Source organism: Octopus sinensis, linkage group LG14 (genome assembly GCF_006345805.1).
Source record: "Octopus sinensis linkage group LG14, ASM634580v1, whole genome shotgun sequence".
Taxonomy (NCBI): Eukaryota; Metazoa; Mollusca; class Cephalopoda; order Octopoda; family Octopodidae; genus Octopus; species Octopus sinensis.
In genome coordinates this window covers 25,733,495-25,759,488 of record NC_043010.1, presented here as the reverse complement: position 1 = coordinate 25,759,488, position 25,994 = coordinate 25,733,495, and the positions used below count along the sequence as shown (strand labels likewise).

The window sequence follows — 25,994 nt, the reverse complement described above, 5'->3', positions numbered from 1 at the left end:
TTATATTTTGTTCAAGTGGTTTCAGTCGTTGGATTCATAGCCATGCTGGAGCACACTACTCATCCTGATTGGCTGACTCCAATATTTTATGGTTTAGCATTTATTTTTGTGACCTTGGAAGGATGGACAACAAAATGGACTTGGGTGGTATTTGAACTGGGAATGTAAGGGATGCAGCAAAATGTTGGTCTTAATGTGTGGTTCCTTAGGCAAGTGTCTTCTGCTATAGCCCCAGGGCCCAGGCCGAGCGAAACTTTTTGAATGAATTTGGTAGACAGAACCTAAAAGAAACCTCTCATGTGTGTGTGTATGTGTGTGTGAGAATATGTGTGTGCAGGTATGTGTGTGTAGCATGTGTGTGAGTGTGTGTGTGTAAGCACGTGTGCATGTGTGAGTGAGCATGTGTGCATGTGTGTGCGCATGCGTATATGCACATGTTTGTGTTTCCTTGACTTGACATCACAGAATAGTTGTAAATGAGCATCACCACCATACAAGTGGTGTTGTTTGTTACCAATCTTCAGTGCTAACATGTCTAGTGATGGGGAAATGTTATCTTGCTCAAAGACAGAAAATCTGCTGCAATGAAATCCATCTGACCCAAGGAAGAATGGAAAAGTGGACATAAAAATGATGATGACACCATCACTAAAAAATATCTAGCTTAAGTTATATTTTGCTAGATGCTTCTAATAAACATAATAATAATAATAATAATAATAAATAATAATAATAATAATAATAATAATAATAAACCTTTCTACTATGGGCACAAGGCCTGAAATTTAGGAGGAGGGGACTAGTCAATTACATTGACCTCAGTGTTTCACTGGTACTTCATTTATCGACACTGAAAGGATGAAAGGCAAAGTTGACCTTGGTGGAATTTGAACTCACAATGTAACAATGGGTGAAATACTGCTAAGCATTTCATCCAGTGTGCTAACGATTCTGCCAGGTCACCACCTTTATAATAATAATAATAATAATAATAATAATAATAATAAAAATAAATGCCCTGATGCAGTACCAGGCAGTGGCTCTCATGGCTTCTGATCTTAACTGATTGGAAGCGTTATCATGTACATTGTTTTGTCTTGGTATAAAAGATGGGCTACAGCAAATATTCTGCTCAATACCACAGATTTGCTTGTCAGTTGTTTGACCTTAACCAGTTGAGCATGTCCCTTAGTGGCTGACGATATGTGCATCTCTGATCACGAGCAGAAGTAGTGGGGGAGCATCATAGCCATGTGTTGAGAAGGATTCTTTGGGGTTTGAATAATTCACCTCTAAAAAACATGGGTGTTTCGTTCAACGTCCTTAAACAACCCTTATTCAGGGACCTTTTGAGCGGGATAGGTTACTCGATCTGAAGAAAATTCTAACTGGGCTCCACCTGCAAGGTCACGTGCTGTTTATCTTGATATGAGATCACCATGTCGCGCACATATGGTTGTGATGCATGTGCCTGGTGTACCCTGGGCTTCGTATATTTTACCCCAGTGTCACTTTGATGGCATGCTCTGCTCGCTCACTCAATAATAATAATAATAATAATAAAATAATAATAATAAATAATAATAATAATAATAATAATACTAATAATAATAATGGTTTCAAATAAATCGGTGAGCTGGTAGAAACGGTAGCACGCTGGGTGAAATGCTTAGCGGTATTTCGTCTGTCTTTATGTTCTGAGTTCAAATTCCACCAAGGTCAACTTTGCCTTCATCCTTTCGCACTCAATAAAGCAAGTACCAGTTGTGTACTGAGGTCGATCTAATCAACAGGACCTCACCCCCAAAATTTCAGGCTATGTCCCTAGAGTAGAAAAGAATAATGGTTTCAAATTTTTCCACAAGGGGCAGCCATTTTGAGGAAGATAATGTGTTGAGAAAATCGGCCCCCAGTGTTACACTGGTACTTAATTTATTGATCTCGAAAGGATAATAATAATAATAATAATAATAATGATAATAATGATAGTGATAATAATAATGATGATGATGATGATGATGATGATAATGATAATAATAATGCTAAGCATTTTGTCCAGTATGCTAATGATTCTGTCAGCTCACCACTTTAATGATGACAATGACAATGACGATGATGATGACGACGATGACAATAATAATTCTTTCTACCAAAGGCACAAGACCTGAAATTTTGGAGGAGGGGGCTAGTAGATTTCACAAAGCCCACTGCTTATCTGGTACCTATTTTATCAATCCTGAAAGGATGAAGGGCAAAGTTGACCCAGGCAGCATTTAAAATCAGAATATAAAGTTAGAAGAAATGCTGCTAAGCATTTTGTCCAGTGCCGTAACAATTCTGCCAGTTTACCTCCATAAATAATAATAATCAGTAACCTAGCAACGATGGGATTGCACCCAGAAAGTTACCCTCTGAGGCACAAGTCCAAGCAAGGTTGCTTATGGAAAACTAGCAGTCGCCAATGCATACCAGCCCCCACCTCCTCATGCCACCGATATTATCCAAGGGAATGGCAAAGGGGCCAATACAGCTTGGCACCAGTGACGTCGCAACTCATTTCTACAGCTGAGTGAACTGGAGTAATGTGAAATAAAGTGTCTTGCTCAAGAACACAACACGCAGCCCAGTCCAGGAATTAAACTCACTACTTCATGATTGTGAGCCTGACATTCTAACAACTGAACCATGCACCTTCACCAGTAACTTAGTAATGCTATATCATAGATCTTATGAAACAATATATAATTCTTTAATCCATTTATCACAAATATCAGTTGATTGCTAATTTAATTGGCTCCAGTATTTTTGCACCTGATTCCTATTTTGCAACCCCTCCCCAGAAAGGTGAATAACAAAGTTGACCTTGATGTGATTTGAACTCAAGACATAAAAGCAAAATAATGGTTAAATCTTAGATGAATATGAACGTGTAATTGATCCTGGAGACTGTGAAGAATATTTTTTTTCTTTGCGTTTCTTTGATATTTCTTTCTTCTTCGTTTTGTTTTGTTTCGTGGAAAAATGGAGCACAAATAAATGTTTATTCCAAAATTCATTGCAGTGAAAACACCATAAAAGTCATGTGTTAAATTAGATTTTTAAGATCAGAAATTCAAAAATATCGATCGGCATCTCAAAATATTGATTCATTTGGATATTTTCAAGGTATTTCAGATATGGCAAAAAACAACAGCTAAAAAATTGAAAAAAAAACAACCAATATTTTCAATATAAATATTTTTTCTTGTTTTTCTAACATCTGCAACATCTTCACTATTTACTGGGTTTATATTTAATAATTCTTTTTCACAGCTGTCCCTGTCACTCACCCCACTCCACACACATTATTTATTTCAGAGGTGAAGCAAAGGTATTAGGAAGGGTATTAAACCAAAAATAAATTTCTTCAACAATTCATATGAGAATGTCAACATTTGAATAACAATTTGACCAATGAGGAAAAGTGGCTGTCAGAAAGAAATAAACAAACATAGGCATAGGTGTGCCTATGAGGTAAGCAGGTTGCTCTCTAACCACATGGTTCCAAGTTCAGTTCCATTGTGTGGCACCTTGGGCAAATGTCTTCTACTATAGCACCAAGTTGACCAAAGCCTTGTGAGTGGATTAGGTACATGAAAACTGAAAGAAGCCCATCAAATATATATATATATATATATACACACACACAGACACACACATATATATATTATACAGATATGCACGCACACACACACATTTCTGTTTCCTTCATCAAATAATATTATGCGTATATATATATATATATATAAGTATATATATATAAATGTCTGTGTAAATATATATGTATGTATGTGTGTCTGTGTGTGTGTAAGCGTTTATGCCTTTGTGTTTGTTCCCTACTACTGCTTGACAACTGGTGTTGGTTTGTTTATGTTCCTATAACTAATCGGTTTAGTATAAAAAAGACCAATAAAATAATACAGGGCTTAAAAACAAAAACAAAAAAAAACAAGTACTGGAAGCAATTTGCTTGATCAAAACCCTTCAAAATGGTGCTCCAGCAGGGCCACAATCCAATGCCTGAGATAAGTTAAAGGTAAAGGTAAAATGACTAGTGCCATCCATCAAACCGCCACCGCCCCACCCCAAGACTCCCCAAAGTAAGAGAAAGACTCCAGCTGGTCTATTCATTCAAGTGACAGCCCATTGGCTAATAATTCATCTTACACTATGTGTAACTGTCACTGTATTGCTGTCACAGGCCAGACATTTAGCTCTTATGTCCAGCTAGTCTCACCAAGCTGTTATTAGAGATACTACTGAGGTGTCTTGCCTGTACACATATCAGACCTTGCTGTTACTTTGTGTTACTTTGCGGAGCTGAGTTTTAATTCTCCCATGAATGAGGTTTGGAGAGATATGAGCTTCATATGCAATGGCACAATAACATTCTCAAGTTGTATAATAATAATAATAATAATAATAATAATAATAATAATAATAATAATAAATTAAAATAATCATACTTGGCCTGAAGAAAATTCTAACTGGACCCCACCTGCAAGGTTATGTGCTGTTTATCTTGATATCAGATCACCATGTTGCACACGTATGGTCGTGATGCATGTACCTGGCGTACCTTTATCAGATGGCTAATCATAATGGGTATACTGGACTTTGTATATTTGTACCCCAGTGTCACTTTGAGGGTATGTGTGGCTCTCTCATTCATTTAATAATAAATAAATAATAATAATAATAATATAATAATAATAATAATAATAATAATAATAATAATAATAATAATAATAATAATAAAGGTTTCAAATTTTGCCACAAGGGCAGTAATTTTGGAGGAGGGGATAAGTCGATTCACTGATACTTAATTTATCGACCCCAAAAGGATGAAAAGCAAAGTCAACCCAGTGGAATTTGAACTTAGAATGTTGCAGCAGATGAACTACTGCTAAGCATTTTGCCCAGCATGCTAATGTTTCTGCCAGCTCACTGCCTTAATAATAATAATAATAATAATAATAATAATAATACTAAAACAAATAATAATTCTTTCTACTGTAGACATATGGCATGAAGTTTGAGGGAATGGGTTGGCCATTACATTGACCCCCAGTGTTTCACTGGTACTTTGATTTATCGACCCTGAAAGGATGAAAAGCAATGACAACCATGGCAGAATTTGAACTTAGAGCATAAAGCCAGAAGAAATACAGCTAAACATTTTGTCCTGTGTGCTAACGATTCTGCCAGCATGCCACCTTTATTGTCTATAGTGCTGAAGAGCACTACAACTCATGTGAAAAGGGTAAAAGTGGGGCAGAAAAGCAGCAACGAGTCAACTGAGGGAAGACTGTGAAGGTAGCCAAAAGTGCACACACAGTATGCAGGAAAAAACACAAAAAGACAGAAAAACGAACAGTAAAAGAGCCATAAAGAGGAAGAAAGAGTATATAAGCATGTGGGAAACAGTGTTGGCAAATTTCAGAAATTGTGGAATTTTTGAAGGATGCACTCTTTGTTATGGTATTGGATCCAGCAAACACATGATGAAGGTTGCATCAAGGCTGTGACAATTCTGTCTTTTATTTCTTTATTGCCCACAAGGGGCTAAACACAGAGGGGACAAACAAGGACAGACAAAAGGATTAAGTTGATTACATCGACCTCAGTGCGTAACTGGTACTTAATTTGTTGACCCTGAAAGGATGAAAGGCAAAGTCGACCTTGGCGGAATTTGAACTCAGAATGTAGTGGCAGATGAAATACCGTTGAGCATTTCGCCTGGCGTGCTAACGTTTCTGCCAGCTCCTCGCCGCCCTAAATAGTAAAAGGCAATTCTGTCTTTTATTTACACTTAGTATATTTATGACTATCTTATCCAGTGTTGCCATAAATTTGTTTTTAAAACACATTAACAGCCATGACCTGTTAATGGAAGTTATTGGTGATTGCTCTTCCTTCTGTAGAAGATAAAATTCAAATCGGACCATGTTAAGACCAAAAATGATTTACATCAAAAAGATGCTTTTTTTCTATAAAAATCCCTATTTTTTACGATTTTTTTGGTGTATTTCAACCAGAAAAATGTTCACTGAAAGAGAATAACAAACTACATAATGCAAAATTTATACTTTTCAAAAATTCCAATTCTAAAGGGTAGAAACAAAACTGAGCAACACCGGGCGATACTGCTAGTATATGTATATATCTATGTATGTGTGTATGCGTTTGTCCCCAACTCCACTGCTTGACAACTGCTGTTAGTGTGTTTATGTCCCCATAACTTGGCGGTTCAGCAAAAAAAAAAGCACTGGGGTCGATACATTTGACTATAAATTCTTCAAGGCAATGCCCCAGCATGGCCGCAGTCTGATGACTGAAATACATAAAAGGTAAAATGGTAAAAGGTTACGGAAATGTAGCATTGGTAGTGTATGTGGCAGTTGTGTAGTGTTTGCAGTGAACCACAGATGGTACCAATGTAGCAGTTAACATGTTGAAATGCCAGGTGCGAGGTGTGATGGGAGGGGTGGAGATTTGATTTGGCCAGACATTATTATAGAAGTTTGGCTGGCCACAATAAAGAGTTAATCTCTAAGACCTTATAGAAAAAAAATCATAGACACTGCTTTTTTCTCATCGGACCAAACGATGAAGGAGAGAGAGAGAGTAATTGAGAGAGGGGGAGGGGAAGGGTGGGAGAGACTCACTCACTGGGGTCTGAAATCTCCAAGTCGAACCCTCCAACCTGACCCAAGGCATAAGAGGAACATCTAACATTAGTGATTAGAGAGCCAACAACCACTAAAATAACAACAGCAATAACAACTGAGTATGTCCTTGATTAAGAATGGATATCAACGAAGGAATAAATATTTATTCTAAGAAGCAGATTGCCATTTTCTTTTCTTTTCTATTCTTTTCTTCTTGCTTCCCTTCTTCTCTTCTCTCCATATCACAACTTATTGACAGCTATTGCCAAATTAATATTAGCAGAAAAGTATATTATGTTAGATGTGGAATTGTGTCTTAAAGTAAAATAAGAGAAATAGGAGAAGGCAGACACAAAAGGGTGATTTTTGCTTAGAGGTAATGTATCTACTTATCAAAACAATTTTGGCATCAGAGCCATTTTATTTTATAAATTTATCACTTCTACCTTGCCTGAGAAAAAACAACAACAAAAACCCAAAATATTGTTGCAAATAATAATAATAATAATAATAATAATAATATAATAATAATAATAATAAATGAGACAACCAGTTTTTTCGTTGTTGTTGATGATTTTTTTGAGTAAATGTTGGTGTGGGATGAGAATATTATAGCATTTTTGGATTCCATCTCGTTAATCAATATCAAACAGATTAACTATAATGAAACCTTCAGCTACAAATGCCATTAAAATTTCTTAGCAAATTATTGTTTCAGTTATTTTTTTTTGTTTTTTGTTTTTTATTTTTTTCTTTGGTGGTGGGTAAGAGGAGAGGAAGCTGTGCGAGTGTATATACGGTGTGTGTGTTTGTTGTGTGGTGTGTGTGTTTTAACTCAGAGCAACATACTTATCTATGCAGAATATGTTGGAAACGTTAATTAAGGCTTTTACAGCTCTAGGATAAGGATTGTTACTTTGTTATTCCAGTATTTCATGTGTCGTTGTTGTTGTTTTTGGTTTTTTCTCTCATCTTTCACAAACATGCATCTGTATATGTATATCTACATGTCTATGTGTGTGTGTGTGTGTGTGTGTATTTGTGTGTGTGTGAGTGTTTAGGTGTGTGTATGTATATATGTATATCTACATATGTGAAAATGAATGTCAATGTGTGTGCATGTGTTAAGGTTTGTGTATGTGTATGTGTTTGTATCTCAGTGTTTATGTCTTGGTGTGTGTGTGTGTGTGTGTGTGTGTGCGCGCTTTTACATGTGTGCATGTGTCACTGTGTCAAAAAAAAATTAAGGAACAGAGAAAGAGGGAGAGAGAGGGAGTGGTGGTGGTGAAATTTTTTGTTTTTATTTTGTTATCTTTCACAAATGTGCATGTGTGCATTTATGTGTGTGTGTGTGTGTGTGTGTGTGTGTGTGTGTGCGCGTGTCTACATGTATGTGTGTATGCGTCTCTGTGTCTATCTGCATATGAGTCTAGATGTCTGAATGTGCATGTGTGCCAAGAATTAAGGAAAGGAGAGAGAGGGAGCAGAGACCAAGAGAGAGAAAGAGAGAAAGAGAGTGTCAATGAGTTAGGAGTGAGAAAATAAAAGGAAAAAGCAACAAAAAAAAACCCATTAAGCAAAAGAAAATGTAAACCCTTCTCCCCAAAAAAACAAGAAGGAGAACAGAAAGAGGGGGAGAGAGAGAGAGAGAGAGAGAGAGAGAGAGAGAGAGAGAGATGAAGGTGGTGGTGGTGGTGGTGGTGAACCAGAGAGTGGATGTAATCATAAAGTAAATATTCCTTCCATGAACTACTGTGACAAGACAAGATATAACAATAGAAAGACAGGAATCTATCAATTTAAGTGTGTAGAACAAAGACCTGGAGAACCTCCAGATGGTGCTAAAAGTGGGCCTTCCAGAGAAGAGTGAGAGTGGGAGGAACAAAGAGGAGGAGGAGGAAGAGTTGGCATGGTGGTGGTTGGTCGGTCGGTTGGTTGGTTGGGATGACAATAGTCAGGCTACAGGTGGTTGTAGAGATATTGAATGTCTCATGTGGAGAGACCAGGGGAAGTTTGAGAAAATAGGTCAGTTCCCAGGCAGCAAAATGCTGGATTTATTCCAGACTAGAGAAGCCGGCATTGTTTGACCTGTTCAACTGCATAAATATATAAAAAGATTCAAACTAGGTGCAGGGCTAGAAACTGGTATTTGTTTGGAATTAGATTCCAGATGCCTCACTCCACAGTGTGTATGTGGTCAGGTTATCAAACAATGTAAGAAACTTAGTGTGGTCATTAGCTTTTACAACTGATCGTGAGCCCAGATTTTATCTGTTATTTCTTATAGCATACATAATAGATTATCCCTATCATTACGGTATTTATTTCGAGATGCTTTGTATTTCTTTCAATTAATTTTAAATATAACAAAGAATTTAGTAAAATAACTTAGTTGTGTCTGAGGAGAGTCATTTTCTTTTTGTGCCTTATAATGTAACACACTCACCAGTAAAATTTCCACTTATTTCTTATTTTTATTTTCCTAAAATTTTCATTGTATCTTGAAACCTTTTCAATAGTCTATAGAAATTTTACCAGTGAGTGTGTTACATTATAAGGCACAAAAAGAAAATGACTCTCCTCAGACAAAACAGGATATGCTTCAACACACGAACTCATATAAAGAATCTTGCAAACCAAATCCAAAAACGAAACTTAGTTATCATTAAGCTAGTGTTAGGAACATAAATTGTGACTAAGGTTTGGTGGAAGATTCTAATTCAGGACTTTGGAAAACAAGACATTTGTACTACAAAACCAGAGTTTCAGCCGGGTTGGTATTGAAAGGGTTAAAAGCCTTGTAGTACTTAACTTCAATCTTATGTCTGAGATTAAAACCTACCCCAAGGTTAATTTCATTCTTTGCTGCCTCAGGATAGATAGTACCAGACATATACTTAGATCAATTCAATCAGCTGAGACCACTCCTTTCATATTTTGAAGTGTAGAATCTATTAACTCCACAAATTATTAGGAATCAAAATCTTAAATCTATTTTTTTCCCAAATAATTATCAGTTGGATTTTTCAAGGACTGTATATATATATATATATATATAATATATATATATATATATAATTTTCTTTTATTTGTTTCAGTCATTTGACAGCAGCCATGCACCACTTTAATCGAACAAATCAACCCCAAGACTTATTCTTAGGAAGCCTAGTACTTTTATCAGTCTCTTTTACCAAGCCACTAAGTTATGGGGACATAAACACACCAGCATCGGTTGTCAATTGATGGTGGTGGTGGTGGTGGGCAAATACAGACACACAAATATATACATACACACACACATATATGTATATATATATATATATATATATATATACATACATACATATATATATATATATATAATATATATATACATACATACAACTGGCTTCTTTCAGTTTCCGTCTGCCAAATCCACTCACAAAGCTTTGGTCAGCTTGAGGCTGTAGTAGAAAACACTTGCCCAAGGTACCATGCAGTGGAACTGAACCTGGAACCATGTGGTTGGAAAGCAAGCTTCTTACCACACAGCCACTCCTGTGCCTATATATTTATTCTTCAATATACATAAAAATGAAGGGATGGCTGAGTGGTTAAGAAGCTTGCTTTGCAAGCATATGACTTCAGGTTCAGTCTCACATTTGGCAAATATCTTGTACTATAGCCACAGGCTGACCAATGACTTGTGAATGAATTTGGTTGACAGAAATTGTAGTAGAAGCTCATGACACACACACACACGTGTGTGTTTTTGTCCTGCTGCTCTACTTGACAACCAGTGTTGGTTTGCTTATGTCCCTCTAAATTAGCAGTTCAGCAAAAGAGACTGATAGAATAACTAGCAGACATAAAAAGTGAACACTGGGTTTGATTTGTTCAATTAAATCATTCAAGATGGTGCCATAGCATGGTCACAGTCTAATGACCAAAACAAGTAAAAGATAAAAGATAATGATGAATGATGCTGTCTCTCACACACATACACAAATGAGCGCCTAAATATCCGACATGTCATGTGATCATGTGAATATGTTAGTGCTCATGTGAGTGGCTCTTTGTACACATAAATATGTGAAGATCTCTATTGCATGACATTTATTTACTTTCTATCAAATATATAATGCATTCTGTTAATATCAGGCCAATCACTGGACCACTGAATTTATAATGGCAAAAGCCACAAGGGAGCACCTATGAAACTTAGGTGGAACAAATAGCATAAAGTATATTTTCTTTGAAAAATTATAGTCTGCCAGTTTCTACAAAATAAATCACAAAAAGAGTGTGTGTGTGTACTGAAAGATGCTTGCTTTTGTACATTTGATTATGTTAAAGGAACTCTACCCTTGAGTTGAATGTGGGCCAAGAACAGATATTTAGAGGTGCTTACTACTTTATTCTTGGTTGAACAAGATGTTCCGTAAAACATCTTGATATTCTATAAAGTACATTCTATAGAGGACTAACAGCGAGCTTATAGACAGCAGACTATAAAAGAGAAGATGTTTGAAGAAAGCACTAAGTATTGAGTGAGATATTCACAACTTGAACTGGAATATTATACACTGGAGAATATGGAAACTTTTAAAACGTCTTAGGCATGGCAGTGCTCCAGAACAAGCTGCCATTTCAAGAGAAGCTGTGAAAGAATGCCTCAGGGGCAATCTTCCTCCTTGTATTTTTCTATTAGCCAACAGTCAACAGCATATGGGTTTGTATCAGGCTGTTGAATAAACCCATAGAGGATCTACTGTTTTCTATTGACAATGACAATAAGACAGCTTTTCTTTGCTTGGAGGCTGCTGATGTGAATGAGGTATGAACATGAAGCTTGAAGCCCTAACTTTTCCTTGCCAATGAATCCCACATCATCATTTCAAGTATCACTTACGTAAGAAGCTGTGGGCAGTGAGAGAAGTCTTCTTGCCCTTAGGCTATATTTTATGAATGCTTGGTGAAAATGGCAAAACATCATATGGGTAAATAAGCATAATGTGGGTGAAAAGATGGTTGTTTGGGTTGAAGGAAACTCAGTTAACCGAACCTTTCTTAAACACTTACAATACCTATTTTGTTTCCTTGCTTTTAGGAATAAAATTTATTAACACCATTCATACAATGGCTTGTCGCATATAATATACTAATGATGTATTTGTTTTCTAATGTCATTTTGCTTTTTTGGTGCTCTCTGTGGTAACTTAATAAATTATCATCATCATCATTAACACCAATATAATTGTTACTTATTACTATTATTATTATCATTATAATTGCTGTTGTTATTATTATTATTATTATTATTTAACATTGGAGCTGATGAGTTGGCACAGATGGGTAAGTGATGAGATGTTTTATAGTTTAGTGCATTTAGTTTGCTATCTCGCATTTCTGTTCAAATCCCAGAGGAAGGCGGCAGAGGATGGGGAGTGGGGTGAGAGAAGGCGATTTGCATTTTATCCCTTGGGGAGTGGATGGATGGGTGTTGGTTGTTCATTGTTGTAGTTGTTGGAGGTGCTGGTGGTGGTGGGTGTCAACAATTCCATCATCAATGATACTCCTTTCACTCACAAAAAAAAAACTGGTAGTTGTGCTCAGTCAAAAGAAACTATTATATAAAAAATATGTGTGTGTGTGTGTATATACATACATATATATATGTATGTATGTAGGTATGTATTGTTATGTAGGCACAAAGCATTTGAATAAGGAGGATGGGAAAAAAGCAGCAGTTACAGTGCTTTTTCCCCAGAGTATCAGCCACAATAATTGAACACACAAAGGGGAGACAGCTGGACGGGATGCTTTATTGCTCTATGGTTGATCTATTTCAGTACCTCACTGCTTTGAATTAAAAATCTTGCTGGGGTGCACTTTGTCTCTCAGCCAAATGCAATCAATAAAATAAGTATCAATAGTGTATGAGAACAGATCTCAGTCCAATTATAAGCTCCTCCCTTAACAAAAAACAAAAAAAAACAAACACATAAACACCATGACCCTACTAAAAAGAAACTACCACCATCACCACCACCCCTGCTGCCACCAGTGCAGTTTGTTCAGTGGTGACCTATTTTAACCCCAGGCATCATACAAGTTCTCACAGGTGATTATTTCATTGAGCCTAGAAGAGTGAAATATGTCTTAGATTTGAAAGAATCACACTCAACTCTAACCATTCCAATAATAATAATAATAATAATAATAATAATAATAATAATAATAATAATAATAATAATCCTTTCTACTATAGGCACAAAGCCTGAAATTTGGGGATGGGGGGGGGGCAGTCGATTAGATTGATCCCAGTACACAACTGGTACTTAATTTATCAACCCTGAAAGGATGAAATGCAAAGTTGCCCTCGGCGGAATTTGAACTCAGAACGTAAAGACAGACAAAATACCACTAAGCATTTCACCTGGCATGCTAACGATTCTGCCAGCCCACCGCCTTCATAAAAATAATAATAATAATTCTTTCTACTATAGGCACAAGGCCTGAAATTTTGGGGAAGGGGTTAGTTGATCACATTGATCCCCAGCACTTGCACTATTTTATCATCGACCCCAAAAGGATGAAGAGCAAAGTCCACCTCGGTGGAATCTGAACTCAGAATGTAAAGAATCAGAAGAAATACTGCCAAACATTCTGCTAGCTTACCTGCTTAATAATAATGATGATGATGATGATGATTATTGATGATGATGATGATGATGATGATGATGATGATGATGATTTATATGATATGAGCCCAAAAGGTTAGGGTGTTACACTCATGATTGCAAGAGCATGGTTTCCATTCCCAGGCTGGCGGTGCATCGTGTCCTTGAGCAGAACACTTCATTTCAAATTGGTCCAGTTCATTCAGCTGTTAATGGGGAAGCTTTTTGATGGACTAGTGAATGAGGGTGAGATGGCGACACAGGAAGATCAATCCAATGGAGGCCTCACGGGCCACGTTTTGTGTTCAGTAATCAAAAGAATGAACAGTACAACTCATTCAGTGAATCGCAATTGATTGGGATTGATTGTTCAACCACTTCAAAAGATGCATGATACAAAATATGTAAACACATGGATGATGTGGTCCTTCTAATACATGAGGGCTTTCAACAAGGGGCAATCGAGACACCCCATATATCCTGGATGCACAAGGTGCGTGTTTAGAGTAATTATATTCACTCTAACCATTTTTGTCACTGTCACCTACCCCCACCTTTTGATAAATTCCCAGGGGAAGGGCACTTTCTTCTCCACTCTGTTTCTAGTTTAAGGCCAGAAATTCCAAGGAGAGAGGATTAGTCAATTACCTCAATCTGTTACTTTATTTAAATGACCCTTGAAGAAGGAAAGGCAAAGGTGACGACCCTAGCAGGATTTGAACTCAAAGGGCTGTAGCTAAATATCACCAGGTATTTTATCTGATGCTTCAAAAATTCTACCCTGTTGTCAATAATCTTTCTTTTATTAGCTACAGAGTGTTCAAAGAGAGACAATACAATGTAATCTGCATTGAACAAGGGACTTACAAATATATGTGAATGGGTTAGACAATTTATATAAAGATGGTATGAAAGAGGTTTTACAACTGAAGCAGAGACAAATTAAAAATTTTAAAAAACCCACAAATAATAATTATATAGAATTAAATAAAACAAAACTGGTAGCATGCATAAAGCACCCAATACACTTTTTAAAGTGTTTGGTATTAGGAAGGGCATCCAGCTGTAGTAACCATGCCACAAGAGACAATTGGAGTCTGAAGAGGTCCCTAGCTGGCCAGCTCCTGTCAAATTGTCCAATCCATGCCAGCATAGAAAACAGATGTTAAACGATGATTGATGATGATGATGATAAAGTATAATGAAAGCCTTGTGACTTTCAGGGTTCTTTATGACTTTGGAGGTCTATCCTGACCCCTCTCAGCTTTGTTTGCCTCTCATCAACCTTGCACCAACCATTTGCCCATGCAGCAATACAAAGTTGGTGTCAAACCACAAATCAACATTGTTATTAATGTGCTTGATCCTTACTTTTGTATCTTGCTGCCCAAGCACTGGCACATATATGTACCAGTGGAAGTATGTTTAATTATTTTATCGTGTTTTGGCTGATTGCAAAGTCTTGAAAATACAGCAGCCATCCCCACGAATCTAACCCTGCTCAATGCAGAGAGTTTCTCATGAAATGGGGTTTTTTTTCAGCTGTTGTTTGGACAGGAAGTGGGACCCCACTTTGCTTCATAAAACAGACATATGTTAGTTTTCAATTTGACCTCTCTTGGATTAGATCTCGGAGTAAAATGATCTAATAAAACAGCCAGGTTTTATGAAATTCTGGTCAGTTATTTATTAATTCCTTTTTTCTTCTTTCTTTTTTTTTATTGTTTTTCTGGGAACTTTGCCAAATCTAAAAACTACATCTGAGTAAAGACAGAGACAAAGCTGATTCATTAGTAGAACCAGTCATGACCTGTCACCTAGTGATTGACTCAAAAAAAAATCATCTGACTAACTCGGTGGTGAATAATAACAACAACAACAACAACAACAATAATAATGAGGCTGTGATGGGGAATAATAATTACAGGCTATGGGCTTTCTCCATAAAGACTGACCATAGAATTAAAGTAATGAGATCAGATGTGATTGCAGAGGGCAAAAATGAAAGGAAAAAGTTTAAGATCATAGACTTTGTAATACCATATTGTAACAGAGTGGATACCAAAGAAAGAGAAAACTGAGAGACATCAGGACCAAACCAGAGAGAATATGGAAGACAGAAGTAATAATTGTTCCGGTGGCTGTTGGTGCACTTGGCACAACACCTATATTGTTACATAAGAGAATATTTGGATTAGCACTTGCATTGTCAACCTGAAGAAAAGTGTCATTCTCTATTCTGTAAGGATCCTAAGAAAGATTTTCAAAATTTGAGGAAACTTGTTGCTGCAAAATCTCAAGACACATCCTTGCTAAGTAAAGAAGCATGTAATAACAATAATCATAATTTCTTTATTTTTTACAATAAGAATGGTAATTCTGACTTAGTGTAAAACCAATATGGCTAAAAATTCAAATACAGTTGATTGATTTAACTTCAGCATATTACTGGTACTTATTTTCTTGGCTCTGAAGAGATGATAAAGTAATAAAAACAATAAATATATAAATAAAAAAATAAAAGTGCTAAGCCTACCCCAACAGGATTTGAAACTGAAATGTATATTAACGGATGAAATAGGATACTTTAATGCATTTAATCAGGCATTCCGTTATTTCTGTCAACTTAATGGTCACACCATCTTAATCACAACAACAATTATATCATATTATTCAGTATTATGATTATGGTTATTATTATTATTATTATTATTATTAGTGGGAGCAAATGACATGACATGTAAGTTGGTAAAGCTAAAAACCAAGCCCATGGTACCGTTTTTGATTCCCAGCTGGAACTGCCTCCTTTACATTGTTAATACCCTTTGGAACAATATAAATGTCAAAACTATTCAATCCCCGCTCGCACCCAACACGAAGGCTTAATGACCGAGGAAGTGATAGACTTATTATTAATGGTGTGTTAAGGTCCTTGTTGAATGGAATTGACTGTGTGATTATAATTTAAAGTAGCAATGGTTTCATCTACTATTCTGATGCTTTGAATGAACAGCCTGGACTCAACAAATTTGTGTGTGCATGTGTGTGTATGTGCCACAACAGAATTAAAGCTTCACTGTCAAACAATAAAAAAGAATATATATATACTTATATAGGCGTAGGAGTGGCTGTGTGGTAAATAGCTTGCTTATCAACCACATGGTTGCGGGTTCAGTCCCACTGCGTGGCAACTTGGGCAAGTGTCTTCTACTATAGCCTTGAGCTGACCAAAACCTTGTGAGTGGATTTGATAGATGGAAACTGAAAAAAGCTCGTCGTATATATGTATATATATGTGTGTATGTGTGTGTGTGGTGTGTATGTTTGTGTGTCTGTGTTTGCCCCCACAACATCGCTTGACAACCGATGCTTAGGGGTTCGGCAAAAGAGACCGACAGAATAAGTACTAGGCTTACAAAGAATAAGTCCTGGGGTCGATTTGCTCGACTAAAGGCGGTGCTCCAGCATGGCCGCAGTCAAATGACTGAAACAAATAAAAGAGAAAAGAGTATATATATACACATATTATATGTGCGTGTGTGTGTTAAGCATGTAGCTCTCGACAGCAAGAAACCTATTCTGAATTTGCCTTTCCTCTCATAGTTTAAACGCTCAACTTGAAATAAAACTGTATTTTTCGGGGTTCATAATCTCTTACAACCTGCATGGCAACCTAACCTGTGCTGATGCCACAAAAAAAAAAAAAGGAAAAGGCACCCAGTACATGCTGTGAAGTGGTTGGCATTAGGAAGGGCATCCACTCATAGAAATCAGGCTAAAGTGGACAATGGAGCACAAGACGGTCATTGGATCTGTCAATTCCAGTCAAACTGTCCATACCAGCATGGAAAATGGATGTTAAAATGAAGATGATGGAGATTTCATCATTAACATTATTTAACATATGCATTAGAAGTGCTAAGCAATGATGTGTTTCAATACAAACTTGTTACCAATTCAAATATGTTTGGCGGACATATTCAAATCTATAAGGAAGCTGTTCACAGTATTTCGTCGAGTATTTTGTCTACAACAAGAATTTTTCTCCATCACAGAATATGGTGAATGACATTCTCAAGCAGATTTGAACTGGAAATATGTTTGCATTCAATATTTTCATCCAGTATGTGGAACTTTCAAGAAAAAAAGGAAAAATTTAACAGGTATGGCTGTGTGGTAAGAAGCTTGCTTCCCAATAACATGGTTCTGGGTTCAGTCCCACTGTGTGGCGCCTTGGGCAAGTGTCTTCTACTATAGCCTCGAGCAAACCAAAGCCTTATGAGTGAATTTGGTAGAGGGAAACTGAAAGAAGCTTGTCATATATATATATATATATATATATATTACAGAGATGTACTTGCATAGCAAGTGACCTGATCTGAGATTGTGTGCTGGAACGAAAACAATTGCAGCGTGGAAGGTGCTTATAAGCCATTTAACCCTTTCGTTACTATATTTCTGACCAAAATACACCCCTTTTGTGTTTCAATTAATTTCTAACATAATCATAAAGTTAGTCTGGTTTCATTAAACAACTATAACTTTTTTATTTATCAATATATTAATGTGATTTTTGGAAGATAATTTAATGAAATGTTCTCAACCAATTCTATACTATAATTTTTGTCACAAAGTGACTCTAATTGCAGGTAGATACAGGTAAATTCAACAAGATATAAAATTATTAAAATTTTGTTCAAACATCGCTAAAGAAAATGGGTTATTAGCTAATATTCAATTGGGTATACAACAAAATTTTACGATAGAATTTGTTATTCTGGGTAACTTTCTGATACCCATAATAATATCTATGGTAAAATAGTCTTAATTTCATTTAAGGTTGTGGGAAACCACTAACTATCCTTTCTTTCGCTTTGTTTACATTTAGCATAACGGTTCGTTTCCGCCGTAATGATTTCAAATAGGCTCATTCGAAAAAGTAAAAAGAGATAGTCTAAGGCTTTACTCTCCTGGGAAAGTCTGTGGCTTGGTCCAGTTTCTTCAGAAAAATCACCGAAAGAAACAGTTTTTCAATTTTCACTCTATTCAGGTGCCAATTCATTTTCTTTATCGCAGTCGGAGCTCTCGGATTCACTGTTTTCACTTTCGGAAAATGAAACATCAGATTCATTATCAAATACCATGTGCTTTTTTTTTTTCAGTCATAGAGTTAGATTTATCAAGGTCTTCAGTAGAAAATCCTTCGAATTCTGACTCGCTGCTTGATATGATGAAATTCGTATCCATTTTTTGTCAGAATTACAAAGTTTGAAAACACAATAGGAACAAATTTTGGAAAAAAAATCTCCCAAAATTTACGGAATTAAAATTACACTTCGATCGTTGTACAAAACTGTAGATGAACTGTTTACGAAGTATAATCACGTGTTTTCACAAATGTAATAAAGAGATTTGCTCTGATATTCTCATTTAAATATGAATAGGTAAATACAGGCGGGTTTGGGCGGTTTGGTTACATTAACCAAAATTTTTTTCGGGCGGTTTGGTAACGAAAGGGTTAAGAAACACACAATGCATATATATATATATATTGTGTGTGTGTGTGTACCAGTGTTTGTCCCCCCACCATCGCTTGACAATCAATGCTGATGTGTGTATGTTCCCGTAACTTAGTAGTTCGGCAAAAGAGGTCTATAGAATAAATACTAGGTTTACAAAGAATAAGTGCCGAGGTTTCTTTCAAGCATTGGGCCTTATGGAGGCAATGTGGCTGATTTCCTTTTGAGTGTTGGGCCTCAAGGAGGCAATGACCGAGAGACCTTTGGCATTATGTCGTGCTTAAGAAGAAGACCCATTAAGCTGAGCAAAACTGCAGTCATGTCAGATACCGGTGTCATGCAAATTGGCACCCATGCCACCAGTGTCATGCAAACGGTACCCGTGCTGGTGGCACATAAAAGCACTCATTACACTCTCGGAGTGGTTGATGTCAGGAAGGGCATCAAGCTGTAGAAAACCATGCCAAATCATTTGACAGCTACAGCAATGTAAGGAAGTGCATTGTGACCAGCAGTATATAACAACATCTGATAGACCGGTTGATACAGTGATATATATACATATATACATTTATGTCATTACTACTATATGAACCTGAAGATTGCAGAGTTTAATGTATGAAAGTACTAATTCCATCAGAATGGACATTTAATATTCTATCATTTCATTATATCATATTATCTTATCTTATCTTATTATAAGATTGTAAATAAAACATGAAAATCAGACAAAGTTAGAATTTCCACAAGTAATACACACATATACATGCACATATATACACAAACATATGTGTTTGTGTATGTATATGTGAGAGTAAAAAGCACTCGTGCTGGTGTCATGTAAAAAGCACCCAGTACCCTTTGTAAAGAGGTTGGCATAAGGAAGAGCATCATGCTATAGAAACCATGCCAAAACAAGACAATTGTGGCCTGGTGCAGCTCTCCGGCTTGCCACCTCCTGTCAAACCATCCAACCCATGCCAGCATGGAAAATGGACATTAAATGCTGTTGCTGCTGCTGATGATGATGACAACGATATATGTATGTATGTATAAAGGGAAATGTTTGTTGACCATCGAGGCAGTAGCCATTGAAATGGGGTAATTCATTAGTGCAAGTGTAAAGACTTGAAAATAGTTGAAAACCAAACACAGAGAAGAATATTATATGCACAAGTATTATAAAGTTAGTGAATTAGATTTGAACAAACACAGACTGAGGTGATGGTGTGACAGGTTGTAATGAAGTTGGTTACTATGGTAATAACGGTGGCAGTTGGTAGATAAAAGAGGGAGTCTCTTGTTGTTGTTGCTGTGTAACTTCAGGTTGACCCTAGGCATTCTAGCCATACTATAGCTGTTCCGTTGTTTCTATAAGTGCATAGAAAACTACATACTCTAATGCAGTCTTTTATTATTTAATATGAAAGGATCTGAGTTGAGAGAAATTTAGCTGCTATTTTAGCAATTTTCACGTCTACATTGGGTTTTGATGTATTGATTAGAGTCCTTTACTCCTGATGGTGGAGATGGCGGTAATGTTGCTGTTGACATATTTTTGTTGTTATTGTTGTTGTTATACTTGTAGATGCAGAATAGTGAAGGTACATGGTTTAATGGATAGGGTACTTGATTCATATTCATAAGACCGTGAGTTCAATTATCAGTAATTGTGCCCTTGAGCAAGGCACTTTATTTCACATTGCTCCAGTCCACTCAGCTGGCAAAAATGAGTAGCACCTGTATTTCAAAACGGCCAGCCTTGTCACAGGCTGTGTCACACTGAATCTCCCTGAGAACTATGTTAAGGGTACGCACCAGTGGCATATGATGGTTGATGTATTGGGTGTGTTGCCACACCCAATGCCACCAAATTTCAAGCAGGAGCATAACAAAAGTTTTCCATGAAGACTTGGGATTAAATTAATGAGTGAGGTTAATATTTATAATGAATTTGCCATTTTCGATGGGTGTGCAGTGCAGACCTAATACACCCAGAATACATGCCCCTGCTATGCACGTCTATGAAGTACCGTATTTTAATATGTATAAGGAACAATTTTGGTTAAAAAAATATGGGAGTTTCTTATACACAGATAGTATTATAATCCCTTACAAAACTTTTTTCCAGATTTTAGACCCCCCACATTAGGGGGTTCCTTATACATGAGGGTCCCTTATACATGTTAAAATATGGTACTCAGCCACTTTTATGTTAAGTTCACAAGCAGGCTGTTATGTCGATCAGATCAACTGGAACCCTCATTGTCATAACTGACAGCGTGTCAGGTGCAGATTGTCTTGTCAAAATGTTTCCTTTCAAAGTAATTTATTTTAATCTGAAGTAGGAGACAACTTTGTAGTTTTGTTTGGAGAAAATTATTGACAATGTAGTTGAAAGTATTGCTGTTGTTGTTGTTGTTGTGGTTGTTGTTGTTATCATTGATTATGTCAAAGTGCAAAATACTGGACATCTTACAGCAGCTGTGCTAACCGACACCTAGAGGGTGACTGCACAGAGAGGAAAACTTTCCCTAGACCACAGTGGGGAAAAAGGGAGTAGGCTTCATAAATTCTTCTTTACAGCTAATGTGGTGCCAATGTATGAAAGTTCTGTTGTCAGGAGAACAGGAGATATTTAGATATATACTGGGCCTAATGCATATTTACAATGAGGGCAACAGCAGCTACAAACCACCAATGAACATCAGTAGATCAAAATCAGGTGAAAATAGCCTGAAGTGATGGCGGTGGTGGTGGTGACAGTGGAATGCAAGATAGTGGGGTGTGGATTCTAGTTGTGAGAGTGATGAGGGGTGGCGAAACCAGCCCAAGGTGTAGATGATTCTGGTTAAACTGTTACCATGTTGTTACAAATAACAAAAATAATTACTTAGTGTTTGATTTGTCTACGACCAGGAAACAAAATTAAGATCATATAAAAAGAAGTAAAGTTCCTGTCCCTTTGTTAATAAATATACAGACCAGTTTTCAAAAGAATAGAAATTATTTACACATGCATTTAATAATAATAATAATAATAATAATAATAATAATAATAATAATAATAATAATAATAATTTATTCTTTTATTGGCCACAAGGGCTAATACAAAAGCAACATGGAATGACAAAACAGGACGATGCAAAGGGTTTTAGAATGTGTAAATAGAATAACAAGGAAAAAACAAATAAAACTCCCAATAACCGGAGGCGCTTCAAAGTAATAATAATAATAATAATAATCCTTTCTACTATAGGCACAAGGCCTGAAACTAGGGGACTAGTAGATTATATCGACCCCAGTGTTTCACTGGTACTTATTTTATCAACCCCGAAAGGCAAAGTTAACCTTGGTGGAATTTGAACTGAGAACATAAAGATAGACGAAATGCCACTAAACATTTTGCTTGGCATGCTAACGATTCTGCCAGCTTGCCGCCTTAACAATAATAATAAAAATAAAAATAAAATAATAATAATAATAATATAATAATAATAATAATAATAATAATAATAATGATGATAACAATAACAACAATAATAATAATAATAATAATAATAATAATAATAATAATAATAATAATAATAACAATGGTGATGATGAAGAATACTTTCTGAAGATTCATATATATGTAAATTCAAAAGTTTAAGCAAATTATTAGACGAGCAAGTCGTCTCAAATATAAGTTTTGAAATGAATTTTAATTTGTGTATACACTAGCAAATAAACTTTAATGAAAAAAAAAAAAAACAGGTTTACCTTGTTTAAGAAAATCTGAAGAAAGTTTCATAGTCACCATTCCAATTTAAAGTAAGCAAAAGATGGTGCCGAAATACAGCATTCTACCAAATATAAAGTTTGGAGATCTTCACTTCTGAATGGCCATTCTTAAATTGGCATCGGAATGTTTCTTTTAAGTTTTTTTTTAAAAACAATCTTTTGGAAATTTTCAATTTCATAAACCATGTACTGGCTAAATTGTCTTTAATATAAATTTTTAAATGTAATTGCTAACCAATTTTAAGAAAAAAAACCCAACTTTTTTACTTAATTATTATAGTCACTGTAAAAGTTAGATATGTATGTATGTATGTATAATTGTGTGTGTATATATCTATAGTAGAGGTGCAAAGGTCCAGTGGTTAGGACAGTGGGCTCACAGTCATGGGATTGTGGTTTTGATTCCCAGACCGGGTGTTGTGAGTGTTTATTGAGTGAAAACACTTAAAGTTCCACGAGGCTCCGACAGGGGGTGGTGGCAAACTCTGCTGTATTCTTTCAACACAACTTTCTCTCACTCTTTCTTCCTGTTTCTGTCGTACCTGTATTTCAAAGGGGCCAGGCTTAAGGGTACACGTGTCTGTGGAGTGCTCAGCCACTTGCACCTTAATTTCACGAGCAGACTGTTCTGTTGATCAGATCAACTGGAACGCTCGTTGTTGTAACTGACGGAATGCCACGACAATATATATATATATATATATATATGTTTGTATGTATCTATATATAAATGTGTGTGCGTGTATATCTATATGTCTATATATATATATAAATAAATGTTAAATTTGTCTATATTTTATCTGACAAGCTTGGATTTTGTTAAATCCGAAATAATAAAGAAGCACAACCTCCACTTTTATCATGGGAAGCCAGTAACAAGTCAGTAAAACATATATTTCAGAAAATACTAATTGCCTGCTCACCTCAGAGTGATAAATCAATTAGTGAAGTTGATTTATTTGTTCTTGCCACTTGATCGGCAATTCAATCGTAGCTGGAGCTGACCCTGAAACCTATAGCTTAGTTCTCTCTCTCTCTCTCTCTCTCGCTGAAGCCCCACCTCTCACCACTGTTACCACCATCACCGTTATCACCACTACCACCACCACCTACCGTCAATCCACGACCCCCACCCCCAACTCAACTCGGCCCGGCCCAGCCACAGCCTCAGCTTCAGTCACATCCCCCTCCAGAACTGTTCTCCCCCCACGCGCTTCCCCTCCCCCCACAAGTAATAGTGAGTTTTAATTGCATTCTGTAAGTGTGCTCTAGATCTGCCATCATTGCTAATTACAAATGTTGCAGCATCACCCACAGATTTAGTTACATCCATGACAACAATGCTGAGGACAGGGGGAGGAGTTAAAGTTAGAAGAAAGAAAGAGAGAGAGAGAGAGAGAGAGAGAGAGAGAGAGAGAGAGAGAGAGAGAGAGAGAGAGAGAGAGAGAGAAGAGAGAGAGAGAGAGAGAGAGAGAGAGAGAGAGAGAGAGAGAGAGAGAGAGAGGGAGAGAGAGAGAAAGAAAGCTAACAAAACATATAGCAAGAGTCCCTACCAGGAAAAATATCAGTAACAGTGGTGGCGGTGGGAATGGAGAGAGGGAGTGCTCAACTACACGGCAACAGTACAGATTCTAACAGCTTATAGCAGTCCAAACGTTGATGCAGTGATACTTAGCTGCTCAACTGTAATCTTTGTATAAAAGATGCAGTGGAGGTGTGATGGGGGGTGCGGTTGGGGAGGGGAAGTGTTAAATACACACCGATGGTGGCGGTGGCAGCAGCGGTGAAATTGCTGGGTTTGAAAAGCTAATAGGAAAAGACCAAAAGAACTAAGCAGGTGGAATTTATCACAAATCTAAAACCTCAATAAAACATTTTTCATTGCTTTTAAGTACATACAATCAATAATAATAATAATAATAATAATAATAATAAATGTGTCTTTCTTTTTTCACAAATTTAAAATACATTGCAAAAGAAAGCGTGAATCAAAATGACACTTCCTAGCAGGAGATGAAACACTTTGAGTATATAATCATTTTTATATTTGGATAGACTTGTGTAGAAGAATTATTTTAAAATAAAAAAAAAATGAGCAGAAATCTTTTTTTTTTTTTTGCATATTCTTTAACATAGAAAGAATTTCTAATAGTAATATAATAAATAACTGGGTGGTGGGTGGGTAGAAAATCTCTACAATGGTAAGAAAAAAAAACTCCATAAAAACATGGAAAAAAACGCCGACTCTTAACTTAGCTTTTAGATTTTAAAAATAAAACGGAAGTAATTGCCGTATGAAGAATTTCAGTGAACTATGTTTATTTCTTTCATTGAATTGTAGATATAATGGCTTTTAGCAAAGGAAATAGGTTTATAGATTCACTTGTCAGTTCCAAGTCACATGTTTTTCCATTGGAGTAAGGTATGTTAGATAATTGATTTTACAGAAAATTAGTCAGAAGAAAAGTTGACGCAAAAAAAGTTAAAAATGGGAAAACTAAAGAAAAAGTGAGAAAACTACGATATGGAATAAGTAGCTAACACTAAAATTGGCAGAATTAGACAAATAACCTTTTCTTCTGCTAATGGATTAATAAGTGAGAGTTAGGGGTTTGAATTCAAAAGAATAATTTCATAATATAGATAATAGGTATAGATATGGAGAGTTGAGGTGATGTTATCGACATATATAAAGAGTTTGAAAGTCCTAAATTCAGGTAAAAGTAGGGGTTATGTAATTTTTGTATGCATCTATGTATATGTGTATAAAATATATAGAGAGAGATGTAGATATAGGCGTATATTAAAACAGATTGGTTAGGGTGAAGCATTGTAGGATATTATATGATATAGAAACTTTTATGAACAGGCCATAACAATGCAAAATGAAATAGAAAAATGAAAACAAAACAACAGATGAAGTTTTAGCTTGCATTTTGATATTTTGGGATCGTAAACAAATGAGAGATGGAATACATTGACAGAATAAAGAAATCGTCATTTAATATCGGGTAGTTTGACCGGTCCTGGTGAGCAAGGCCACATTGAACGTTCATGTGTCAGCTTTGGCATGGTTTCTTCAACAGGATGCCCTTCCTAATGCCAAACAGTTTACAGAGTGTACTGGATGCTTTTTTTTTATGCCACCAGTATTAGTGAGGTTGCTGAGTAACTTGTAAGACAGAAAAAGGAGAGGGGAAAAAAAGGAGAGGGGAAAAAAAGGAAAAGAATAAGCTCCCACGACTAAGCAAGGAGTATCTGAGAGGGAGGGGTGGAAGTGGGTAGCTTTACGTCAGATGCTGAAAGGCTAAAGTATGACA

The 25,994-nt window shown here is 36.2% G+C and overlaps 1 protein-coding gene across 4 annotated transcripts in view; it reads right to left on the bottom strand.

Annotated features, from left to right (window-relative positions):
• Positions 1-25,994, bottom strand: part of LOC115219287 (uncharacterized protein DDB_G0283357) — a 262,249-nt gene that overhangs the window by 64,473 nt on the left and 171,782 nt on the right. The window contains exon 1 of one of the 4 annotated variants that reach the window (XM_036508746.1): positions 22,654-23,051. The exons of the other annotated variants lie outside the window; for them this stretch is intronic. Within the exon in view, the coding sequence (XP_036364639.1) occupies positions 22,654-22,693 (40 nt within the window). The 5' untranslated portion in view covers positions 22,694-23,051. Of the gene's footprint in view, positions 1-22,653; positions 23,052-25,994 lie in introns of those variants that run through there. 4 annotated transcript variants of the gene reach the window in all.